This window comes from Rhinolophus hipposideros, assembly GCF_964194185.1.
Source record: "Rhinolophus hipposideros genome assembly, chromosome: 9".
NCBI lineage: Eukaryota > Metazoa > Chordata > Mammalia > Chiroptera > Rhinolophidae > Rhinolophus > Rhinolophus hipposideros.
The window spans coordinates 54,746,342-54,768,115 of record NC_138055.1 but is presented as its reverse complement, the minus strand read 5'-3'; the positions used below and the strand labels follow the sequence as shown (position 1 = coordinate 54,768,115).

The following is a 21,774-nucleotide window of genomic DNA, read 5'->3' as shown; positions in this document are numbered from 1 at the left end:
ACAGGATATGGTGAGGCCAAAAAGGAACACCCACGGAGCCATAGGTAGGGGAGTCATACCACTATAGTCTCACTGGAGGCTGGATTCACATGACGTGCGCCCTGCTGTCCGCTTTGCTGCCAACCGACTGACGATTCTCCACGACTCTCCTCAACTCGACTTCCCTCCGTAGCTGCAGCAGTTATATTAGTGGCCAACGGCTCAATGGTTACAGCTGACGGCCAACCAGCCACAGCTGACGGTCATCTACTACCTGAGCCAGCACCTTTCCACATGAGGCGGAGAGCCTGGAAACTGCTCTCTGGGGCTCTGTCCCCACAGCAACAAGAGAAAAACAAGTATTATAGTAACTTATAAGGGAGTTCCCATAAGATTGTCAGCTGATTTCTCAACAAAAACTTTGCAGGCCAGAAGGGATTGGCAGGAAATATTCAAAGTGATGAAAAGCAAGGATCTGTAAACAAGACCACTTACCCAGCAAGGCTGTAGTTTAAAATCAAAGGACAGATAAAGAGCTTCCCAGAAAAGAAAAAAACTAAAGGACTTCATCGCCATCAAACCAGTATTACAAAGAATCTTAAAGGGACTTCTTTCAGACCCAAAACAAACAAACAAACAAACAAAAAACTAAAAGACCAAAAATAGGAATAATAAAATGGCAATAACTACAGAAATTACTTTCAATATATGGATTAAATGCTCCAATCAGAAGAGAGGGTAGCTGAATGGATAAGGAAACAAAACTTTACATATTCTGTCTACAAGAGACTCACTTCAGATTGAAAGACACATACAGAGTGAAAGTAAAGGGATGGAAAAAGCTTTTTCACGAAAATGGAAATGGAAAAGGAAAAAAAAGCTGGGGTAACAATACTTATACCAGACAAAATAGACTTTAAAACAAAGGCTATAACAAGAGACAAAGAAGAACTCAGCAATCCCACCTGGTATTTATCCAAAGAAACCCAAATGCAACTTCAAGGGGATGTGTGCATGCATATGTTCATTGCAGTATTACTTACAATAGCCAAGATGTGGAGGCAGCCTGGGTGTCCATCGATGGACGAATGGATAAAGAGGGGGTAGTACATCTATACAGTGCAATATTGCTCATCTGTGGAAGGGGATGGGTTCTTGTCATCTGCAGTAACATGGATGGACCTGAAGGATATTGTGCTGAATGGAGTATGTCAGACAGTGAAAGACAGATGCAATGTGATTTCACTTATATGTGGAATCTAATGAACAAAATAAACAATCAAACAAAACAGAAACAGATTCACAGATACAGAGAACATTTTGATGGTTGCCAAATGGGAGGGAGGTTGGAGGTGGGTGAAAAGGGGGAAGGGATTAAAAAGTACAAATTGGTTGTTACAAAGTAATCATGAAAATTTAGGGTATAGCATAAAAATATAGTCAATAATATTGTAATAACTATGTATGGTATCAGATAGTTACTAGATTTGTTGGGGTGATAGAGGGGGAAAGGTGTTGAAGTATAGGGTGAAAAGGTGAAGGGATTAAGAAGTACAAATTGGCGAGAAAGGGCGTAGGGTTTGAAACATGGCAGACGACATGGACCAGCAACAAACTACCAACAGCGTAGAAGAACCCCTGGATCTCATCAGGCTCAGCCTTGATGAGTGAATTTATGTGAAAATGAGAAATGACAGAGAGCTTCGTGGTAGATTACATGCTTATGATCAGCATTTAAATATGATACTGGGAGATGTGGAAGAAACTGTGACTACTATAGAAATTGATGAAGAAACATGTGAAGAGATATATAAATCAACAAAACGGAATATTCCAATGCTCTTTGTCCGGGGAGATGGTGTTGTACTAGTTGCCCCTCCACTGAGAGTTGGCTGAAACAAAGAATTTATCCTGTATGGAAAATAGGAGACTTTGTATGATTGCCTCTTTAAATGTAGAAGATATTCAAAAAACTGTAAATTTTGATACTAAGAAATGACCAATGATTCTTCCACTCCTAAAATGAGTTGATTTGCAGATAACTTACAAATTCTTAAGCTAAATGGCATTTTTGTTTTTCTCCAACCCTCCAATAAATGTGATCACCAAGGTGCAACACTCTTTTTCAGGAGTTGATTTGCCCCATTGTTTTTTCAGGCAGTTTCTGATTTTTTAAAATTTAAATTAAATTTGATGTTTCCTGTTTCGATTTAAAAAAAAAAAAGTCCAAATTGGTAGTTACAAAATAGTCATGGGGATGTAAAGTAAAAAGTAGGGAATATAGTCAATAATATGGTAATAACTATGTATAGTGCCAGGTGAATACTAGATTAGTCAGGGGATCACTTCTTAAATTATATAAATGTCTAAACACTGTGCTGTACACTGGAAATTAATATAAAATAATATTAAATGTCAAGTGTAATTGAAAAATTAAAAAGGGGGGAAGATGAAGGGGAATAAGAGGTTCAAATTTCCAGATATAAAACAAATAAGTCATGGGGATGTAATGTACAGCATGGGGAATACAGACAATAATATTGTGATAGTGTAGTATGGTGTCAGAGGGGTGCTGGACTTATGGTGAGCACTTCTTTAGGTCTATATATGTTGAATAATTATGGGGTATACCTGAAGCTAACATAATGTTGTATGTTAGCTATATTTTTTAATAAAAATCTGAAATAAATAACGTGTCTGAGTCTTGAATAATGCGGAGTCAGCATACTACCCTTGTTTAACTTCTGTTTATGCCATGGTACTATGACCTTGTTACTGCACCTGAACTAGTATCTTAATATACTTCTCCATCTCATCTTCCTACCTCATTAAATATAACCTCCATATACTCGATTATTCAAGTAAAACACCTAGAAGTCAATCTTGATTTCTGCCTTTAGCTCGATCCTCACATCTACAGGGCCTTAAACTCTATTCAGATTATATCCTGACTTCACCCCCTGTCCCCATCTCCACTGCCACCACTCTAGTTCCACCACCATGATTTATCACTTAGACTTCTGCAATGGCTTTCTGAGTAAATTCTCTGCTTCTACTCTTACCCCTTCTAAACCATCCTCCATTCAGCTTTTAGACAAGCGTTCTTTTAAAAGTACATATTAAATCATGTTGGTCAATCTACTGCTTAAAACAATTAGGTATTTTCCAACTGCACTTCAAATAAAATCCAAACTTTTTACCAGAGCCTACAGACCCTGCATGGTCTGACTCCCACCTATCTACCCCCAACCTCATCTCATTCCACTTTCCTGTTCAATACATCATGGTCATGGTCATGCAAGCATTCTTCATGGGCCTGGGACTCACAGCATCTTTCCCAGTTCAAGACTTTCATACTTGCTGTTTTCTCTACTTAGAACCCTGTTCTTCTTGCTCTTGGCATAGCTGGCTCCTTGTCAACCTTCAAATGTCTCTTCTCACAGAGAGCTTCCCTGGCCACCCCATCTACCTTCCCACCAGTTACTTCTGTCACCTAACCTGTTTATTCTTTCATTGCACTTAATATGCTTTGAAATTACCTTTTCATACACATTTTTACTTGTTTATATGCTTCCTGCCTCACAAAAATGTAAGCTTCATGGAACCTGGGAACTTAACCTATTATTAGTAGCCACTATTTTTTCTCTAATACTTTGAACAGTAATTACTGGGCAAACAGTTGGAGTTCAATGAATAAATCTGAATTGAATTTATGAGTAAATTGAATAAATGAATGAATGAATGAATGAAGCGATTGGTGAAATTATCTACTTCTTTCCTAGGAAGGAGCAAGTAAGGAAAAAGAGACTAAAGGGGTTCACTCTGACACTCAGCCGCTGGTGAAGAAGGGAGCAGAGTCCTCTCCTCTAAAGGAAAGGGGCACAAGGTGGCAGATAAGGGTCTCCCTCCCACAAAGTGGTTGGAAAGAAAAGATTCTGGGAAGGACTGAGAAACCTTTGCTCAAAGGCCCAGTGTTCCCTCCCCCAGCTTGTATAGGATTAACGCAGAGGTGAAGTGAAGACCACATTCCCAGAGAAAGAGGTACAGTATCAGAGGCCCAGACACTACAGTAAGGAAGCCTGACATTATGTCTCAGGAAGGGCTTCTCAATGCATGTCCATGTAGGGGGACCCCAGAATGGGGATTTCCTTTTAGTGAGGGAAGGGTCTTAAGAAGACTATCTCTCCCCACTCCCAAAGTTCCTACACAAAATATGGAGTTCTACCACGTGGAGGCAGGAGGAGGGACGGGACAACCTCCACAGAGCCTCCCACATGCCCTCCCCTCACCCAAGGAGAACAGATAGCTAAGGTGTCTGGTGATCTGGCCCTAGACCAGGAGAGGCACTGATTCTGTCCAGTGCTGCCTCCATCTTCCCTGTACCAGGAGCCCTTCTTCTCCAAGGGTAATCACAGTATCTTCCATTCACAGATGCTAATGAACAGTTTCAGAACAACTCAAAGGATCCCAAAGAATTGAGTTAGAAAGGGCCCTTATGGGTCCTATGTAAGGATCCCCTAGACAGCCTCTTGGGTCCTTTCAATGACAGAGATCTCCTTACACACAATGCAGCCTCTTGTTGGCTTGAGTGGCTCTGATTATAAGAGCATTCTTCCTCCCAGCCAGGCAGAATCTGTCGCCCTCACACTTGCATTGCTATTTCAGCCTGGAGGAGCAAAACAGATGAGTTGGTGGTTTTCATGTGACAACTTTTGAGACATCTGAAGGCAATTATCATTCTAATAATAAATGCTACCATTTAACAAATGCATACCAGGCACTGTAATAAGCACTTTATGTATGTTGTCTCATTCATTACTTGCAACATCCCTAGCATGTAGGAATTATTATTCCCATTCTGTAGATTAGGAAATAAACTCAAGAAGTAAAGCAATCAGACCATGGTCACTCAGGTATTGGAAGAATCAGGATTTGTTCCAAGGCCCATCTGACTGCATCCAAAGCCCATCCCCTCACCTCTCCTGTTAAACAAAGATCACCCCACCTTTAACTGAGTCTTCTTTAATTCCAGTTGAACAACATCGTATTCTTCAAGCATTTCCTCCCTGAGAAGCTCAAGGCTCCCATCTCCCCATTTGTTCTGATAACCTCTAAATACAATAAAATGCTTGTTGTCATCTAGCCTCAGATCCTCTTCCTGGAGACTAGGGAGTCAAAACAGAAGCTCTGCTTCTGCTAATAGCAGAAAATGGAGTCTTCCCAAAGTTCCTCCACTAGGCCTCCTCCCCATAGTCCTCAAACAAGTCCTGAGAAGACCACCACTTGCTGCTACCCCCACCTTCCTTGTCACCTGTCAACTCTCTTGTCCCCCAGGAATTGTCAATCTACCTCCCCCTTACTCTCATTCTTCTCTTTCTCCAAAATCCTACTCATCCTTAAAACCAAAAAACTTCCAATTCTCTCTCCTCCCTGAAGCCTTCTGCTCCTTCCTCAGTGCTTCCTAAGCCCTTATTTCTTTTTTTTCAGCTTTATTGAGATATAATTGTCACATAACATTGGATAAATTTAAAGTGTACAACACAATGATTTCATGTATGTATATACTGTGAAACGATTACCACAATAAGTTTAGTTAGCATATCCATCACCTCACATACTTATAAATTTGTGTATGTGCTCAGAAATTTGAAGATCAACTCTCTTAGCAACTTTCAAATACAATACAATATTAACTATATTCTCCATGCCGTACATTACAGCCCCAGGACTTACTTATCTTATAACTGCAGGTTTGTACCTTTTGACCACCTTCACTCGTTTCTCCCACTCTCCGCCCCTGGAAACCGCCAGCCTGCTCTCTGTTTCTGTAGGTTCCATACAAAGCCCTTATTTCTGCCTCAACAAGAGCAGTTGCTATTTTGCATTCGTTGTATCTGTTCACAGGCCTCCCTTCTTTGCTGGGCTTGTCCAGGGCAGATAGCATAGCTTTAATCGCCAAGCCCTACAATGTAGGTGTTTAGTAAATGGCTGTTATTGTCAAAAGCAGATTGACATTTTTGATACTTCAACTGGAAGAACGTTGGTTAGACTGCAGACAGTCAGAAATCAGGGCCAACACTTGGAAGAGCCAGTTAAGATTCCAGGAGAGCTGAAGCCTTCCTCATGACCCAGCACCTGGGCACCACCTAGTCTCTGGGAATTGAACCAAATATAATTTAGTTCCAAAGAGTCCAAGGGGGAAAATAGAGTTTGAAGCAGGATCTGCTGCCCTCTGGTGGCCATTCTGCCACAGAGCCATTTGTTTGGTGTCCTCTCCCCTGAGAAGTTCACCTTATAGATTTAGAACCTGATACCCCTCTCTCCTGGCACAATCTTAACTATCCCAGATACTTATGTAGCAGAATATTAGAATTAGAATTTCAACTAGGCACCAAGATACAACAGATGAGATTTCAAAGCAAGGTGCCCAATCATCCTATGAAGAATTTCAAAAGGAATTTTTTAAGAACTACTTTCTGACCTCCACAGCCAGATTGAGGATATAAAAAGGTGTAATAGTGTGGAAAGAAAGGAGGATTTTGTGAGGAGGAAGTGTACGAAGAAAGTGTGCTGTGAGCCCTATCCCTCTCTCTCAAGGAAGGGCAGAAAGGCCCTACCCTTTACAGCAAACCTAATGGATGTTTGCATGGGTTACCTGTTAGAGTTGAGGGCAGAGTGTCCTGGAGTCTGGGTGCAACCCAGAAGTTCAGAAGGAGACAGAAGGACCAAGGGACAGCCACGCTGTGCAGGCTGGCAGAGATGGTGTTCTGGTATGCCCTGAGCTGCCAAAGTTTGCCTAGTGATGGAAAAACTGGCTATGGGTCCTGGGGGAGAAACAGATGTATCCCCAAGAATCCATCTGGGGTGCTGTCCAATAGGGCCACCTCAGAAGACAAAGAGACCCCAGCAGCGGAGGGAGGATGCTCAGTTTCTGGGATAAGGGAACCCAGGTAAATGGGGCTGACAGCAAAGCTCTGAGAAGCCCAGAAAGCGCCCATGAGAGAATAATCACCAGAAAACATCAGCTGATGGAGGAGGAAGCTGGAGGAAGAGGCTGAGTGCCAACTGATATAAAAACTCACCTACCTCTTCCTGTCCACCCCACCCCACCTCCTCACCAATAACCTCGCTCAGAAACAGCATCTAATAAGAATGGGTGAAGGACAGGGCTGGGAAAGAGGGGAGAGGGGAAGAAGAACATGACATAAATAGAACAGAAGCCAGCCCCTCGCCTCTTTCCACGGCAGGACCGCACAGCCTGCAGAAGGGTAACATTAAATAGTCTCAGGTTTTGATTCTCCTTGGAGAGGGGAAAAACACGTGCCTCTGGCCTGCTGTGCCAGCTTCAGTACGGTCTCCTGGAGTACTCACCACCTCCCAGACCTCTCAGGCACTTTCATTATTAGTAGTGGGTGAAATAGTATCTCCAAAACATTTGCGACTACCCAGAACCTCAAAATGTGACCCTGTTTGGAAATAGGGTCTTTGCCAATGTAATTAATTAAGGATCTTGAGATGAAATTATCCTTGTTTAGGGTGGGTCCTAAATCTAATGACTGATGTCTTTATAAGAAGAGGAAATGACACAAGAGACACACAGGGAAGAAGGCCATGTGAACACATAAGCAGAGATTGCAGTAATGCTGCCACCAACCAAAGAGCACCTGGGGCCACCAGGAGCTGGGAGAGGCAAGGAAAGATCCTTCCCTAGAGCCTTCAGAGGGACCATGGCCCTGCTGACAACTTAATTTCAGACTCCTGGCCTCTAGAACTGAGCGAGAATAAATTCCTGTTGTTCTAAGCCACCCAGTTCGTGGTACTTTGTTACAGCAGCCCTGGAAAACTAATACACCATCTCACCCCAGTCCTTCCAGCCACAGCAGCAATCGATGGCCAACCCTCGACAAGAGGAATGCCAAGGCTTGGGCTTGGGCCCAGTGTCCTCTGCCAAGCCTGGGGAAAGTAGGGGAGGAGGGTGGGCTGTAACTTTCAAATGACCCCCCATATTCCCCTGCTGAGCAGCCCAGGGAGAAAACCTGGCATCTGCTCCCCCTGCCACCTACCATCAACAACACGTCCAGAGCCCAGGGGCCCTTCCTTCCTGTTCCTGGTAACCTACCCTCATCGTGTTCTGTGGCTGGGGAATTTTCCATCCCACCCCCAAGTCAAAGTCATTAGATTTAATCATTAACAGGGCGGGTGTTAATTAGCAGAGCAGGGTGATCATCCATGCTGATGAGGACACAGCTGGACATCAAGAACAGCTGCTCAGAATAGGATGGGAGGAGCAGGATCTGGCTGAAAAGGGGCAAGGGTGTCTGTCTTGCAGATACCCACCCCTCAATTCTGAAAGCTTTGAAATCTCCATTTCTTTATCCCTGATTTTACCAGTCAAAAGAAACCTTGGCTAGGATGAATTCTTCACTATTCATGTCTATTTCTCAAGTGTTTAATGGCTTCTAGGCACAGAGCTAGGTTCTTTATGGACATTACCTCATCCCACCCCTCACTATAATAATAGAGATGACTATTATTTACAGGGGAGGAAACCGGGGCTCACAGAGGTTAAGCAACTTGCCCAAGGTCACAGAGCTACTAAGTGGCAGAGCTGGGATTTGAACCCAGGCAGACTGTTTCAGAGACTGGGTGTTTAACCATCATACTGGAAGGAGCTAGTAAGGGTGGGAAGAGCATCTGAACAGTCAGAGGTCCTGTTGACCTTCCTCCTTCCTCTATGCACCTCATTCTTATACTTCTGCTTATGTAATACTCATCATTTATAATTACTTAGTCATCCTACTCCACACTGACCCCTGTTAGGCTATAAGAGGCCAATGGACAGAGACTATACCTATTTTGTGCTCTACTGTATCCCCAGTGCTTAACACAATGGCTGGCACGTATGAATATCCATTAAGTACTAACTAGAAGAATGTTTTCAACCTGTTCGAGAGTTCGGGGTGGAAGAGGCTAGCTAGGGGTTGGGTCTTCTGGACGGGTGATGATCATGGGTTAAAATGCATCTCAAGAAGCCGTCTGGTCCATGCCCCTGCTTCAGGTTCAGCCTTCGCCCTGCCAGAGCCACCAAATCTGGTATATTGGGGAAAGCATTGGCATGGGCTACAGTCCTTGGGAGAGCTGCTTCCTCTCTCTTGGCCTCAGTTCCCCTTCTCTAGCTCGAGGGGGTTGGACTGACTGATTTTTAAGTCTCTTCCACCTGTACCAGTTTGTGGTTCAAGAAGAGGTAAAGCATTTTGGAAATGAGCATCCTCTCTGCTTGAACCACCAGCTCTGGCCCCATTCCCAAGAGTGCCAGCTGCAGGGGGGTACACGCCCAAGCCTGGCAGGATTGCCACGATGGGCTTTCTCACAGGCATACCAGGCCTTACACAGTCGGAGGAGGCTGGGCCTTCCAAGTCAGCCCCTGAGAGGCCACACAAATACTCCAATGTGCTGCTGGGGCTCACAAAGAGTTCTGGAAACTTCTCTCACAGAGAGGCCTCCTCAGTGGGCTTTGGAGCCCCCGACCAAAGAGTTTCACTGCAGGGTACCCACACCTCCATTCCAGATCAAGTTCTGCTCCCCACCTGGCCTCCCTTCTTCTTCACAAGATACCTAAAGACTCTCACTCAATTCCAAAAGAGCCAAGCCACCCCAAAGGACAAAGAGTCACTTCCCGTAAGGACTTTTAGAGCATATGCCACAAGCTCTAAGATGATTTCAAAAATTTCCAGAAATGTCGGAGAAACTGCAGGAAATTGATATGAGCATATGTCTTCCGAGGGGGACCACTTGGACGGCCACTGCTCCTTTGGGTGTATAAAACCAGTCTCTAGCCTCATCTCCTCAGAGCTGTGTGTGTGGAAAGCTGTGTCTTATATTCGAAAAGCTGCAGTTTACCCCTGCCACACGGGCCAAGCAGGGAGAAATACAAAAGTAGAGGTAAGGGCCTGGCCTCATGGGGTTCTCACCTTGGTTCTGAGACTTCCTGCCTGTGTGACTGGAGTAACCCAACTCTAATGACAGAATATTAAAACTGGAAGAAACCTGTGCAGTCACCCTTTTTTCACAGATGAGGAAACAGACCAGTGTGCGTGTTGGGAGTGGGGCTGGGAGTGGGTGGGGGGTGGTGATTGCCCCAGAGTGACCCAGAGAGTTGGTAGCAGAGGGAGAAATCGAACTGTGACCTCCCAAATCCCAACCCAAGCAGCCCATCCCAGAATCACCTCCCTCCACGACCCTGACCTTGAAAAGTGAAATAAAGATCATACTCCCTGGCCTCCTTCCTGGTTGGTTGTGAGGATTAGTGATAATACATGAGAGTGTTAGTGGGGGTGAGGAGGATAGATAAATAAAAGCAGAAAGTGCTGAGAGCAATAAGGAGAGGCCCATTAACCCAGAGGCCATCGGGGCAGGTCGGAGCTGTTAAGTGACAGCACCACTAAGTCACATCCCTGTAACCTTAAATATTTCATGGACCACGTGGAACAGCTGCTGCTCTTCCAGCAGGGGCTGTGACTGCAGCAGGGATGGGAATGCTTGCCTACAGGAGCATACCTTGCACAGACATGTGCAAGCTGGGGGAAGGGGCTAGGACAGGCGGGCTCGGACTCTTATTCTAGGATGGGCTCCAAGAGCAGGCATGGGGTGCTGCGCAACTCCTCAGCCCAATGTATGAGCAACCCACCCCTTTTTCCACCCACTCAGTCACTCACCCGTCTCTGGGCATTGAAAAGGTCACAATGAAATACTCACACCTTCACAGACAGACCCATGCCAGCTCACGTAGAGACCTCAGCACCAAAGGCTGCAGCTAGTCTGTCTGCCCCCTGCCCATAATGCTTAGCCACCCACTCCCAGCCTTCTCCCAAAGCCAGTACCAGGAGCTGTCTCTCTTCCTTTTCCTTGCTCTCTCCTCCTCTGTTTCCATTCCAGCACCCTCTTCCCACACAGCCCCCCATCAGCCATCTCTCCAAAGCCTGAGCTCTCTGGGCTCCTCTTCTGACACACAGCCTTTGGAGCAAAGAGTCTGAGACTCTGGAGCTTGAGAAAGTCACATGAAGTGTAGTGTGAGACTTGAGGAGGAATTTCCTTGACCAGACCAAATTTGAGGAGAAAGGGGGACTATGAAAGAGACCGAGGCAAACTGGGTAACTGGGGCAGAGGTTTGGGGGGGCAGAGATTCCTCTTATGAGCCTGGAGAGGTCACTTCCCTGACTCTGCTATCCTGCTGGGAAATAACAGACAAGAAAAACAGCAGCTATCAATTCATTGAGGGCTCTATGAGTCAGGTACCTTACCTCATATGATACTAAAGCTATCAGGTAGGGACTCTTCTGCCCATGGCACAAATGAGGAAATCGAAGCTCAGTGAGGGGAGTCTGAGTCCCCAGAGATAAGGGTGTGGGAATCCCAGCTTCAAGTTCCAGGGTCCTGATGGAAGTGGGTTGGGGATAGACAAGTCACTCATTTAAAGGATACTTTGGACCCTGCTCTGTGTATGTATGGTTAGGAGGTAGATGAGTGGAGAAGAAGCCAGATCAAGCAACTGGGCTCCACAGCGCCCCTGTGTCCTCCACCCCATCCTTATCCTCTTGGCTTCAGTGCCCTCACACACACCCCTCCCTCCATTGTCACTTCTGGGGGGTGGGAACAATTGACATGGAGGGGAGCTAAGGATTCCAAACAGCTGTTTCCCAGGCTGGCCCTGCTACATCAAAGAGAGAGCAAGGGGACCCTGCAAGTGCAGGCTAGGTATAGGGAGTCCTGGAGTCCAAATGACAGCCAAACAGGGGCCAGTTAACAGCAAATGGAGGTCTGTCTGGCCCACTGGGTCCCCGCGTTGCTTTGAGAAAACTGAGCTGGGCCTGGCATGTGTAAAGGGATATGGCTGGGGGGAGGGCACAGGAGGTTATTTTGGGAGGTAACAGGGGTAGGGACTGTGTGAAATCCAGGCCAAGGAAGGGCTGCCCGGGAGAGGAGGCAACTGAGGGTTGAAGCTGACCCCTTAGAGGAAAGGATAACCGTGGGATTCCCAGAGAAGCAGGCATTGATCTGTATGGAACTTGACAGCTGCTTGGTTTAAGGCAAAATAAACAGATCTCTGGTCCTGGCCACTGTCGGCCCTTCCCGCACAGGTCCCTGTCCGTTCTCCGCCCCACCCCCAGTCCTTCTCCTCCAGGTAGAATGTATCCAGCCCTGCCGCTCCTCAGTGCCCCAGTACCTCTCTTCCCTTTATCCAGAGGCCCCAGCCCCTCCACAGCTCCCATGAATATCTTATCTCCCTCACTCTCTAGTATTGATTGACATCTTGGTCCTACACCAAACCAGTAAGTTCTTCATGTCTAACCTCCATCCCTTCAGTTACAGCAGATCATGTCATTATTCCATCAGTAGTGAAACTGGAAACCAGCACCTTCTGGAAACAGGGAGTTTCCCTCTCCAGCCCCCAGCATCCTCCCCTTGCAGGCCTTTCACCTGCTTTCCCATGCCCATCATTTAGCAAGCAGAAAGAGAAATCTATTTCACAAGCATTAGTGGCTCACCACCCCCATTACCCCTTCTGCTGAGTCCCAGATGGTCCTCTCTCCCTGGGCCCTCCACCTACTGCCATCAGCACTCCAAGAAGAGGCTCTGGCCTCTGGAGACCCTCTAAGGTCTTCAGTTCTCCTCCCTGCCCTGGAATGAGCACTGGACCAGTGTCCAGACCCCACACCTCCGCTCCCAAGGGAAAGTCCTTCTCTATGTCTAGCCTTAATCCCTCCTGCTGCAGATCTAAATCCCCTTTCCATCTTTTTTCTATGAGACAACTCCATTTCAGATCATAAATGAGATCTTCTCTGCTGCCTCCTCTCTCACATAGCCCCTCCACCTGCCCAGCCCCTAAAAGCTGCCCGGGCTTGGAGAAGTTCTTGGTAGCCGCTCCCTTACCCGCCTCCCTGCCCAAAACTCTGAGGACACCAGCATGTCCTCCTGGGCTGTCCACTACGACTGGGACCCCGCTCGCCCGCCCACGGGGCGGGAACCCCCGCGGCAGGCGGCGCAGCCATGACGGGGTTAAGGCTCCAGGCTGGGGGAGAAAGGGGGGCCTGGAAGGGGCGGGTGCGGAGCCAATAGGCGGCCGCAGAGTCCCCAGAGACGCGAGCTGAGAGAGCGGAGCCGGGAGCCCGGAGCTCAGCGCGCTGGGCTGGGGCCGGGGCTGGAGCCGCGAGGAGCGGGAGTGAGCGCGCCCGCCCCAGCCCCGAGTCCCGCCGCCTTCCCGTCCACCGCAGCGCGGGCCAGCGGCCGCCGCCCCGCCATGGAGCCCGACAACAGCCCCCGGAAGATCCAGTTCACGGTCCCGCTGCTGGAGCCGCACCTTGACCCAGAGGCGGCGGAGCAGGTGCGGAGCAGGGCGGGGCGGCACGGGCCTCGCCCGGCCAAGGACGAGGGACCCCTGCACTGTGGGATCCGAGATCCCTGCTTGGTCCTCCCTAGCAGTGCACCTCTGAGGGCGACGCGCTCAGCTTGGGGGTCTTCTGTCCCCTCCCCCACCGTCGGAGCCACATGTCCCTATCTGGGCTTCTTGGAGACGGGCAGAAGGACGAGGGCCCCCTCGCGAAGCTTGTCCCCGCGAGAGTCGCTGTCTGCCTCCCCAGCCCTGGGGGAGAAGGCTGCCTGAGGACACGACCCTCCTGCCTTCGCCAATCTTGCATCCCCCACCCAGTCAATCCCCGCCAGAGTTTCTGAGCTCTGTGGGGCGCTGAGGGTACGGCCAGCCGCGTGGGAGGGGTTAGGGGAGAGGGTAGGTAATGCAGGGAGCCTGATGCTGGAGGAGTGGAAAGAAGAGAAATGGCCCTCCCCGTCCTCTCCTAACTGGGGGCGACCTTACTGGACTCCAGAGAGAGAGAATAAGAAGGGGTTGGGGAACAGTGGGAGGGCTGAGGCTTTGGGGACAGGGGTGATGGTGGCTGCTAGCTGAAGCTCCCCTCTTCTGCAAGTCTAAACATGTGGGTCCTTTTCCCCAACTACTGCCCTTTCCAGCGGGCAGAGGGGGTAGGATAGAGAGAAGGGCCACAGGCAGGGGCTTTCTAGGAGCGGGGTCCAAGTTGAACGATAGTCAGGGTAGAGGCAGGGGAGAAGCACTATGCTGGCCTCGGCTCAAGGAGGGTGGGAGTCCAGGCCCGGCCCAGCCTCCTGGCCTAGCCTATTTTTAGCTCAGAGCAGCCTGGCAGAGGAGGCAGCAGCATGAGAGTGTGTGAGCAAGTGTGTGTCTCAGGGAGAGTGAGCGTGTGTGGACAGGGTGACCACCCCTGGTCACTACTACCGCCCTTTTGCTAAATATCTGCCCATTTGCTCATTGCTCCATCTCCTTTGTGTTATCTGTCATTTGCCTGGACATCCCCCTTCCTAAGGAATATCCATTTCTACAAGGTCAGTTCTCTGCTTCCCCCAACTGGCTGCCAGGGCTCTGCTGGGCCTCCCCACCTGAAAAAACACTGACCTCTCAGGATGGGCTGAGAGAGTGTTCTTTCTGTTGATCAAGCTGTTGGGTAGAATAAGGTCTGGATGGGAAGGGAAAGGGAAGGTACACACTCTCTCCCTTTAACGTCAGCTCCCCAAGTGTGGGCAGGGGTTAGGTACCTGAGTCTCCATCCTCTCCCTGGCCTGGGGGAGCCGCATCTCCACACCTCTGAAGTGGGACAGGAGAGGGATTGTGGTGAGATCTCAAACCTCCTTAGGATGAGGAGGGTGGAGAGCCACTAGCATGGGGAGTGTTCCTTGGGGTCACGGGGAAAGGCTGTTACACCTGCAGGCAGGGGACTGGCAAAAATAACCTCTGACCCAAGAGAAAGGGCCCAAGAGTATGGACTGTGAGGTTAGGGGTGAGGTTTCAAGCAGAACTACCTTCCACTGGCACAGATAAGTGTCACTGCCTGACACCCGCATCTGTTTGGTGTTAGAGGAGGCAGCTGTAGGTGTATGTTGGTGGGGGGGAACAGTGGGCCAGCTGGTTCAGGAGTCTTGGGGCCGGGGGAGGAGGATGAAGCAATACCAAGAATCCAGAGGGGGAAAGAGAGCTGGGACTTGAACCTCCTTTTCTCTAATCGTTAGAAATCTGTCTGCTAGGTCTGAAATTCTACCTGCAGTCTAACCCCAGCCCCCTCCTGCTGTGTTATTCAAGTATGTAGGCAAAATACTCCAGTCTTGGCAGGAGCTCCTTACCCAGACTGACATGGGAGGACAAAAATGGTCAGAAGCTCTGAGTTATGGAGCGGCAGGGCGGCAGGGAATGGGGTGTGTGGGGGGGTGCCCACAACCACCAGGTTCTTGGTATGATTGGTTTGGAAGTAAATCAGAGGCAAAGGCACCAGGTGTCCTTGACAGCTAGGATTTGGAGTAAGAGCAAGAAAAAGAAAAGAGAGCATCTATTCATTTCCTAGTAGTTCAGGTGCCTGGGAGGTACTTTGGGAAGTCTAACTTTACTCTGTCACAATTCTCAAGGATGCTGAGTGCTTGGAAATCTCCTCCAAGGCAAGGAGACTGGCTAAGGAAGGGTCCTGTGCAAGATCACAGAGCCCTGCTGCCCTTTCTGTCATACTTGCAGTCTCATTCTCAGGCTCTCGGCACCCACTAATCCCCTCCCTACTCTCTTTCTCCCTGTCTCTTCCACAGCCAGCCCCCTCCCCCAGAGCAGGAAAGAAATAGAAAGGAGGATCCGCTTCTAGGAGGGTGGCCCCCACCCACATACATGAAGCACACATGCCCGCCTGCTGGCACCCAGCACATTTGCACCAAGAATAGCCAGAGACAGACTCATAGCTAACGTTTGTGCAGTGCATGCATATATGCACACACACACAGGACTGGTACTGCCAGGGACCTTGAAATGTCACCAAAAACGGATGCCACTGGATTCTCCAGAGAAAACAAAGCCCCACCTCAACATACCCCCATTTGTGCATCCCATTTCCTTTTTGGGGAGAGCCCCCCTCTCCGACTAACACCGCCCCTCTTATCTTGCTATGACTGGTACCCATTTTCCTGGCATAGAGAAGGGCAGGTGTCTTAGCACCCTCACCCTCAATAGTAATGATACTAAGTAATGGACACACAAAGATAGCCCACAAAGATCATTCAATGTCCTCATTCTATTCTTCTCAGCCCTGGATTATTTTAGCTTTTTTCCCAGTCCCATTAGTCTTCCCTCCCCACTGCTGCCCTGGAGGGAGCTGCAGAGACTGCAACCTCACCTTTCCCCTCACTTCCAATCCTCTAAACCCTCCAGAGAAAGGGAAAAAACTACATGTCCCAAGAGTCCTTGGACCAACTTCAACAACAATCAATTTTATTGGCAGCATGACAACATAACAGCAAGGGGAAAGGGGGCTCAGAAGCCCAGCAATCAGCTCTTATACATTTATTTTGTAGAATGGGACCAGGAACCAAAGATAAGATTTTTCAGCTAAGCTTTAGGCCCTGACCGGGTTCCTGCCTAGGGCTCCTCCTCATTTACATTTACCATGACAAGGATTTCCCAAGACCATATTTCCTGACAAATCAGAAAGGCAGTGTGTCCAAGGAGAGGAGGACATTCAGGAGTGAGGGGCCTGGGCTAGGGAATACACACACATTCAGACCTACCTTTTCTGTGCTGTCCTCCTAGGCTGGGGGTGGGGGACGGGGGTGGAGGGGGTGCTCTCTGCAGGTGCTGGCCCACAAAGGGTTAATATCTGTTTAGGAGGTGGGCTGGGAGACTGAGGGAAAAGCCTTGTGCCCTCTCAGTTTATTTCTGACCATTGATCCAGGATGGACGGAAGGACAGTGGGCCAGAGATCAATGCATTAGAGCAGATATAGCCGCTGAGATGGAGAGCTGGGGCTGGGACTGGGAAGCTGCAGGAAACAGGAGAGGTCTTTTGGGTGCCCAGGGGAGACTGATGGAACCAAGGAAGTCCAGCCTGGGACCGCAGGTTCAGTGTAACATGACGTTGGAGGTGTGTTAACTGGCTGACCTGGATTATGTTGCTGAGTGGTGTTGGGTAGGGCTTTCATGCTTCCACGTGTACTTGACCTCTTCCCTCAGATTCGGAGGCGCCGCCCCACCCCTGCCACCCTTGTGCTGACCAGTGACCAGTCATCCCCAGGTAACCCCAGGGATGGGTTGCTGAAGGGAGTGGGGGCTGCTGAAGACAGCTGGGTCTGGTGAGAGAAGGTGGTGCTAGATAGAAGAAGGGCAGATCTGAGCAGTCAGAGATCTCCTTAATCCTGGAGCCAGGAAAGTGGTGGCTGGATTACCAAGAGAGTTCCCGTTGCTTTGGGAAGACTGAACCATGCTAGGAAGGGGAGGGTTCCTAAGCCCCCCAGGAATTGTGGTGGTCAACTGAGTGCTAGTTGCTACACAACAGCCTTCCAGGTTTCTCCAGCAACTAGCATGCTGCTGCCCCTACCCCCAGAGGCAGTGACAGCTGTGAGGGGGAGGGACCGCCTCCAGCAGCTATCTTCACCCCCTCTATCAGCTATCTTCACAGCCTCCAGAGAGGAAGGGAAAGGTTAGAAACAGCTCAGGGAGCAGCTGGCATTCTGGTCACCAGTGTCCCCATCAAGGTCTGGGGAGACAACTAGGTCTCAGAGAAAGTCAGGGAAGCTTGAGAGGAGAGTGGACTAGAGGTGATCTTGCGAATAAGCTAGACTGGAATTCAGGATGCCTGCGTCTCGAGCTTTCCTCCAACAGCCAAAAGTGATTGTACCTTCCTGGCCCCTGCACAGGATAAATTTGCTATTCTTTTTCCAATGTTCCCTCCTATACAGCGTTCAGTTCTGGATCTTGGGGCAGTGGGGGGAGAATGAATGGAAGGATAAAGAAATATGGATACTTCGCAGGGAGGAACAGAGCAAAGGAACCACAAATCCTGCCTTCAGGAACCTCCAGGTCTGAGGCAAGGACGTAGACACACGTGGACTTGTACAGAGTCAAGGACAGGACTGGCTACAGGGGTAAAGCCAGCCAGCAGAGCAAGGAGTTGGAGGGAGTAGGCCTGGGCAGCCACGGGGGCCACCCAGGGCCAGATGTGAGGGGCAGATCGGGAAGAAGGTGATTGCACAGGCTCCTCCCCTTGGGAAGTCAGCTCTTTGGGGACTTCCTGTGTTTCCCATCCTAATCACTTTCTCCTTTCCCTGTGCCTCTCAGAGGTAGATGAAGACCGGATCCCCAACCCACTTCTCAAGGTGAGCTAGCCCCTCCTGCTCAGCCCAGCCCAGGGAACCCACACACTTGTTAGGGGATTATTCCTCAGAACCCTCCATCCGTAGGACTTTTGACGCCTTCTTCCCTGCACCCCCCAAATGTGCATGAGTGGAAATACACACACATCCTCCCACATCCCCCACACACAGTCTCCTTGCTCACCATTATGGGGTGGGGGGTAGAGAGGCAGGAATTTTCTTTCCCCGCTTTCTGAAGTCCACACCTACCCCCAGTCTGCAATCCCAAAGCATGGCAAGGCAGAGGGGACGGGAGAGAGGGCTGGCACCCACCTGCACTCTGTGTCCCTCACAGTCTACTTTGGCCATGTCTCCACGGCAACGGAAGAAGGTGACTCGGACCACACCCACAATGAAAGGTTTGAAAGATCCTTCCTATTCCTTTGTCCCTCTCTGTGCCCGAGCCTGCCCAGGAGACCTACTGACCCTTTTGGAAGGAATCCTTGGGAAATCATTAAGTCTGTCTTTATTATAGTAGAGTTGTTGCTGGACACACTGGAGCTAGATTCCAGCTCTGCCCCTGACTAGCTGGCTGGCTTTGGAGAATCTGCTTAACCTACGAGCCCCACCTACTCCCTCACTATGGCAGTTAAAGAAAATATGCGAACTCACTCAGCGTAGTGCATGGCACATAGAAGGAACTCAAATATTGCTTGGCTCTAATATGAGCCAAGCAAAGTGGGGGCATTTTCTCCTGCCCTCAAGGGAGACTAAGTAGCCCAGGAAGTTAGGAGGATCTTTTGTTCTTAAAGGCTCTTCTCTATACCTTTCTGACCTTTAAGGAAGTACATTTTATTGTCTAGTTTTAGGCCTTCCTCATCGCCTAGCAAATGTCCTTCCTTGTTCGGATCTCAGGGGATGAGAAAGTCAAACCACACCAGCAGTGTGTGATGACCCTTTAATGGGGCTGTTGAAGTGGAGGGTCCACAGAGGAGGATCTGCTCAGTCATGTCCAATGTTCCCGCCCTTTCTCTGTGCCCCCAGAGCTCCAGATGATGGTCGAACATCACCTGGGGCAACAGCAGCAGGGAGAAGAGCCTGAGGGAGCCGCTGAGAACACAGGGACCCAGGAGACCTGCCCACCTGGGATCACAGACACAGAAGCAGAGTCAAGGCCGGGCACCTCTGGGAAAGCACAAAGTACGGTTTAGGACGGAGGGCGGGGGACCAGCCCAGGAGGAGACACACCGCATCCATGGTGGGGGGCGGGGTCTAGGAGAGGCCAGAAACTGTCTTCGGAATATGGATATGTCTGCATATATCACATGTGTTTGCCTCTCTTCCCCTCTCCTTACTGAATGACCCCAGCCCCTTCTAACTGGACTTCAGAGTGCTCTGTTGTGGCTATACGCGGGGAGCCCACTAGAATGGGAACGGTGCTCACAGGCTAGAATCCTGGCTCGGCCCCTTTGCCAGACCAGATGCCTTGAGCAACTTACTTAAACCGAGTCTGGAAATGATAATGATGGTACCTATTTCACTGGCTTGTTTGTGAAAACTAAATGACACTGGTTCTTTGCCCAGTAGCTGACACGTACAAAGCATGCAACAGATGGAAGCTGCTGGGGATGCTGTGAAGACATGCCCATAGTCCCTTATCCCGGTGTATTCCAGAAGTCAGGATTTTTGCCATTTTAGGAAAGTGATACAGTATGTATGCTGTATATTACATAATCCCCCTGTAATCAGAGCACCCTGTAATCAAACACACGGATATTTCTCCAGTGAAATGAATGGTCCCACTAAGTAGAATAAATAGACTATAAATAGCTCCATATCAGTTCAGGTCAGGTTTAGCCACACATTGAAATTGTACTCAACTTTTTAAACTTTTTTTGAGAGGGTTTTTTTTTCAATTTCTGATTGCAGATATTTTTTTCAAAAAGCATAGTGAACCTATAGTAGGAATTGTGATCAGAGAAAACTCTGTTGGTCTTGCCCAGTTGCCCCAGCTTGGTCTTGGCTCCTCTCAGGGGTCCCTGGGGTATAGGATGAGGTGAGGAAAAGCACCATCCTCTCAACAAACCCTCATGAATACCACGTCTCCCTCCCACCTTCTATTTTCCCTCCTTAGAGCCTGCAGAATCCACTCCAAAAACTCAGGAAAGGGACAGTGAGAAATCCAGCACAAAGGAATCCTCCACCCATATACCACCATTGGATTCCCAGGGAGCCAACTAGGTAAGCTGCCAGGACTGGGCTGCTGGTCTGCAGGAGAGCAGGCTACGTGGGTGAGGGCGAGGGCTAGGGTCTGGGGTCAGGGATAGGGGCTTACAGCACCAACTGCAGTCACTGCAGAGCTACTCTATGAAAAGTGGACCTGCTTGTCCTCTGATGGACAAACAAGAAGCTGTAGCAGGCAGGATTGAGGTTAGACTCTGTTAGGACTTCTGGCTCCTGGAATAGGTGATGGAAATAGACCATGGGTTTTCTGATAAAGGGCATCTGGAACCCAAAGGGAGACCCTTACCTGTCCAGGCTAGATGAGCCGTGGTCCTGCCTGGAGTGGAGGTCCTACCTGGAGGCATTGATGAAATAACCTCATGGGCTTTGATTTTAGTCTTCCCTCTCCTGTGTAGACTGGACAGGGGACAGGGACTGGTGTCAGACATCAGAAATTAGATGCTTGACAAATGGGATGGTTGGGCAGACCAGCAGGGGAGCAACAGGCCCTCTGGCCTATCACTCACCCTCTCTTTCTGCCCCCTTCCCCCACAACAGATCTGAGAGTGAAGGAGGTATCCTGGAATCAACACTGCAGTTGGGAGTGCATGGACGCTGGATTTGTTTCTTATTTCTTCACTTTTGGGGGGAAATCTCTTGTTTTTAAAAACTGATAAATTTGGTGTTAGGTCCTTGGCATTTTCCTTCTTTCCCAACTTGGAGAGTCTTTTCTCCATACCCTCTTAACCTGCCCTCTCTAAAGCCCCCTACCCTTCTGCCCAGCTGCCTTTGGAAGGGAAGAACTACGGAACCTGGGCAAGAGCCTTGAGAAGGGGGTTCTTCCCTAACCCTGCCCTTACTTGATGTGGGAGGAGAAATAGGGTCAGACAGGTGGAAGGACTAACTTCCAGGGTACCAAGAATGAAGGATGGTCCAAGGTCTCTTTTGTTATTAAAGAAAAGACCACCACGTGGCAGACCTGCCCTGCCTCTTTGAAACCTGGAGCTTTCTAAGGACTGTCCAGCTGTGACTGTGCTGCGGGCGCCATCTGCTGGAAAAATGGGAACTGCACGCTGGCTCTTGGCCCGTGGGAAAGACCGGGTGTGATGTGTGGATGCCTCTTTGCCTGCCCTCCAAGCCTCAGTGATTCCCCAGCTTCAGGACGTGTTCCCTCCTCCAGCTGTGAGGAGACCACCTCCCCTATTCCAACCTGTTAATAAAGATGGATTGAGAACACAGTAGCTATTAACAAAGAGGCCCTTGCTGGGAACCTCTTCCCCTTGTCCTAGATATGGACGGGCCGGGGTAAAAGACAAAACCTGAGCATAAGTGAAGAAATTTTCCTCAGACATCATAGCCAGGCCTCTCCTGTCCACTGCTTTTGCTATTT

General features: G+C 49.1%; 1 protein-coding gene and 1 pseudogene across 2 annotated transcripts; both read left to right on the top strand.

The window, feature by feature from the left end:
• The first annotated feature begins 1,566 nt into the window (after positions 1–1,566).
• LOC308501817 (U6 snRNA-associated Sm-like protein LSm3) lies at positions 1,567–1,875 on the top strand (annotated as a pseudogene). The gene has a single exon. The product of its transcript is annotated as a U6 snRNA-associated Sm-like protein LSm3 (transcript).
• Positions 1,876–12,781: 10,906 nt separating this feature from the next.
• On the top strand, positions 12,782–21,076 carry PPP1R1A (protein phosphatase 1 regulatory inhibitor subunit 1A). Its single transcript, XM_081061349.1, has 7 exons — positions 12,782–13,360; positions 17,044–17,104; positions 18,148–18,185; positions 18,517–18,580; positions 19,206–19,361; positions 20,296–20,402; positions 20,943–21,076. The coding sequence occupies exons 1-6, from the start codon at positions 13,277–13,279 to the stop codon at positions 20,400–20,402; spliced, it is 510 nt and encodes a 169-aa protein (XP_080917475.1). The 5' UTR covers positions 12,782–13,276; the 3' UTR covers positions 20,943–21,076.
• Positions 21,077–21,774: the final 698 nt, after the last annotated feature.

Excerpts from the sequence above, each read along its gene's own strand:
- PPP1R1A (XM_081061349.1), top strand. The coding sequence starts at position 13,277 with ATGGAGCCCGACAACAGCCCCCGGAAGATCCAGTTCACGGTCCCGCTG. Across the intron at positions 13,361-17,043 it reads ACCCAGAGGCGGCGGAGCAG|ATTCGGAGGCGCCGCCCCAC; the intron begins GTGCGGAGCAGG and ends CTCTTCCCTCAG. Across the intron at positions 19,362-20,295 it reads CACCTCTGGGAAAGCACAAA|AGCCTGCAGAATCCACTCCA; the intron begins GTACGGTTTAGG and ends TTCCCTCCTTAG.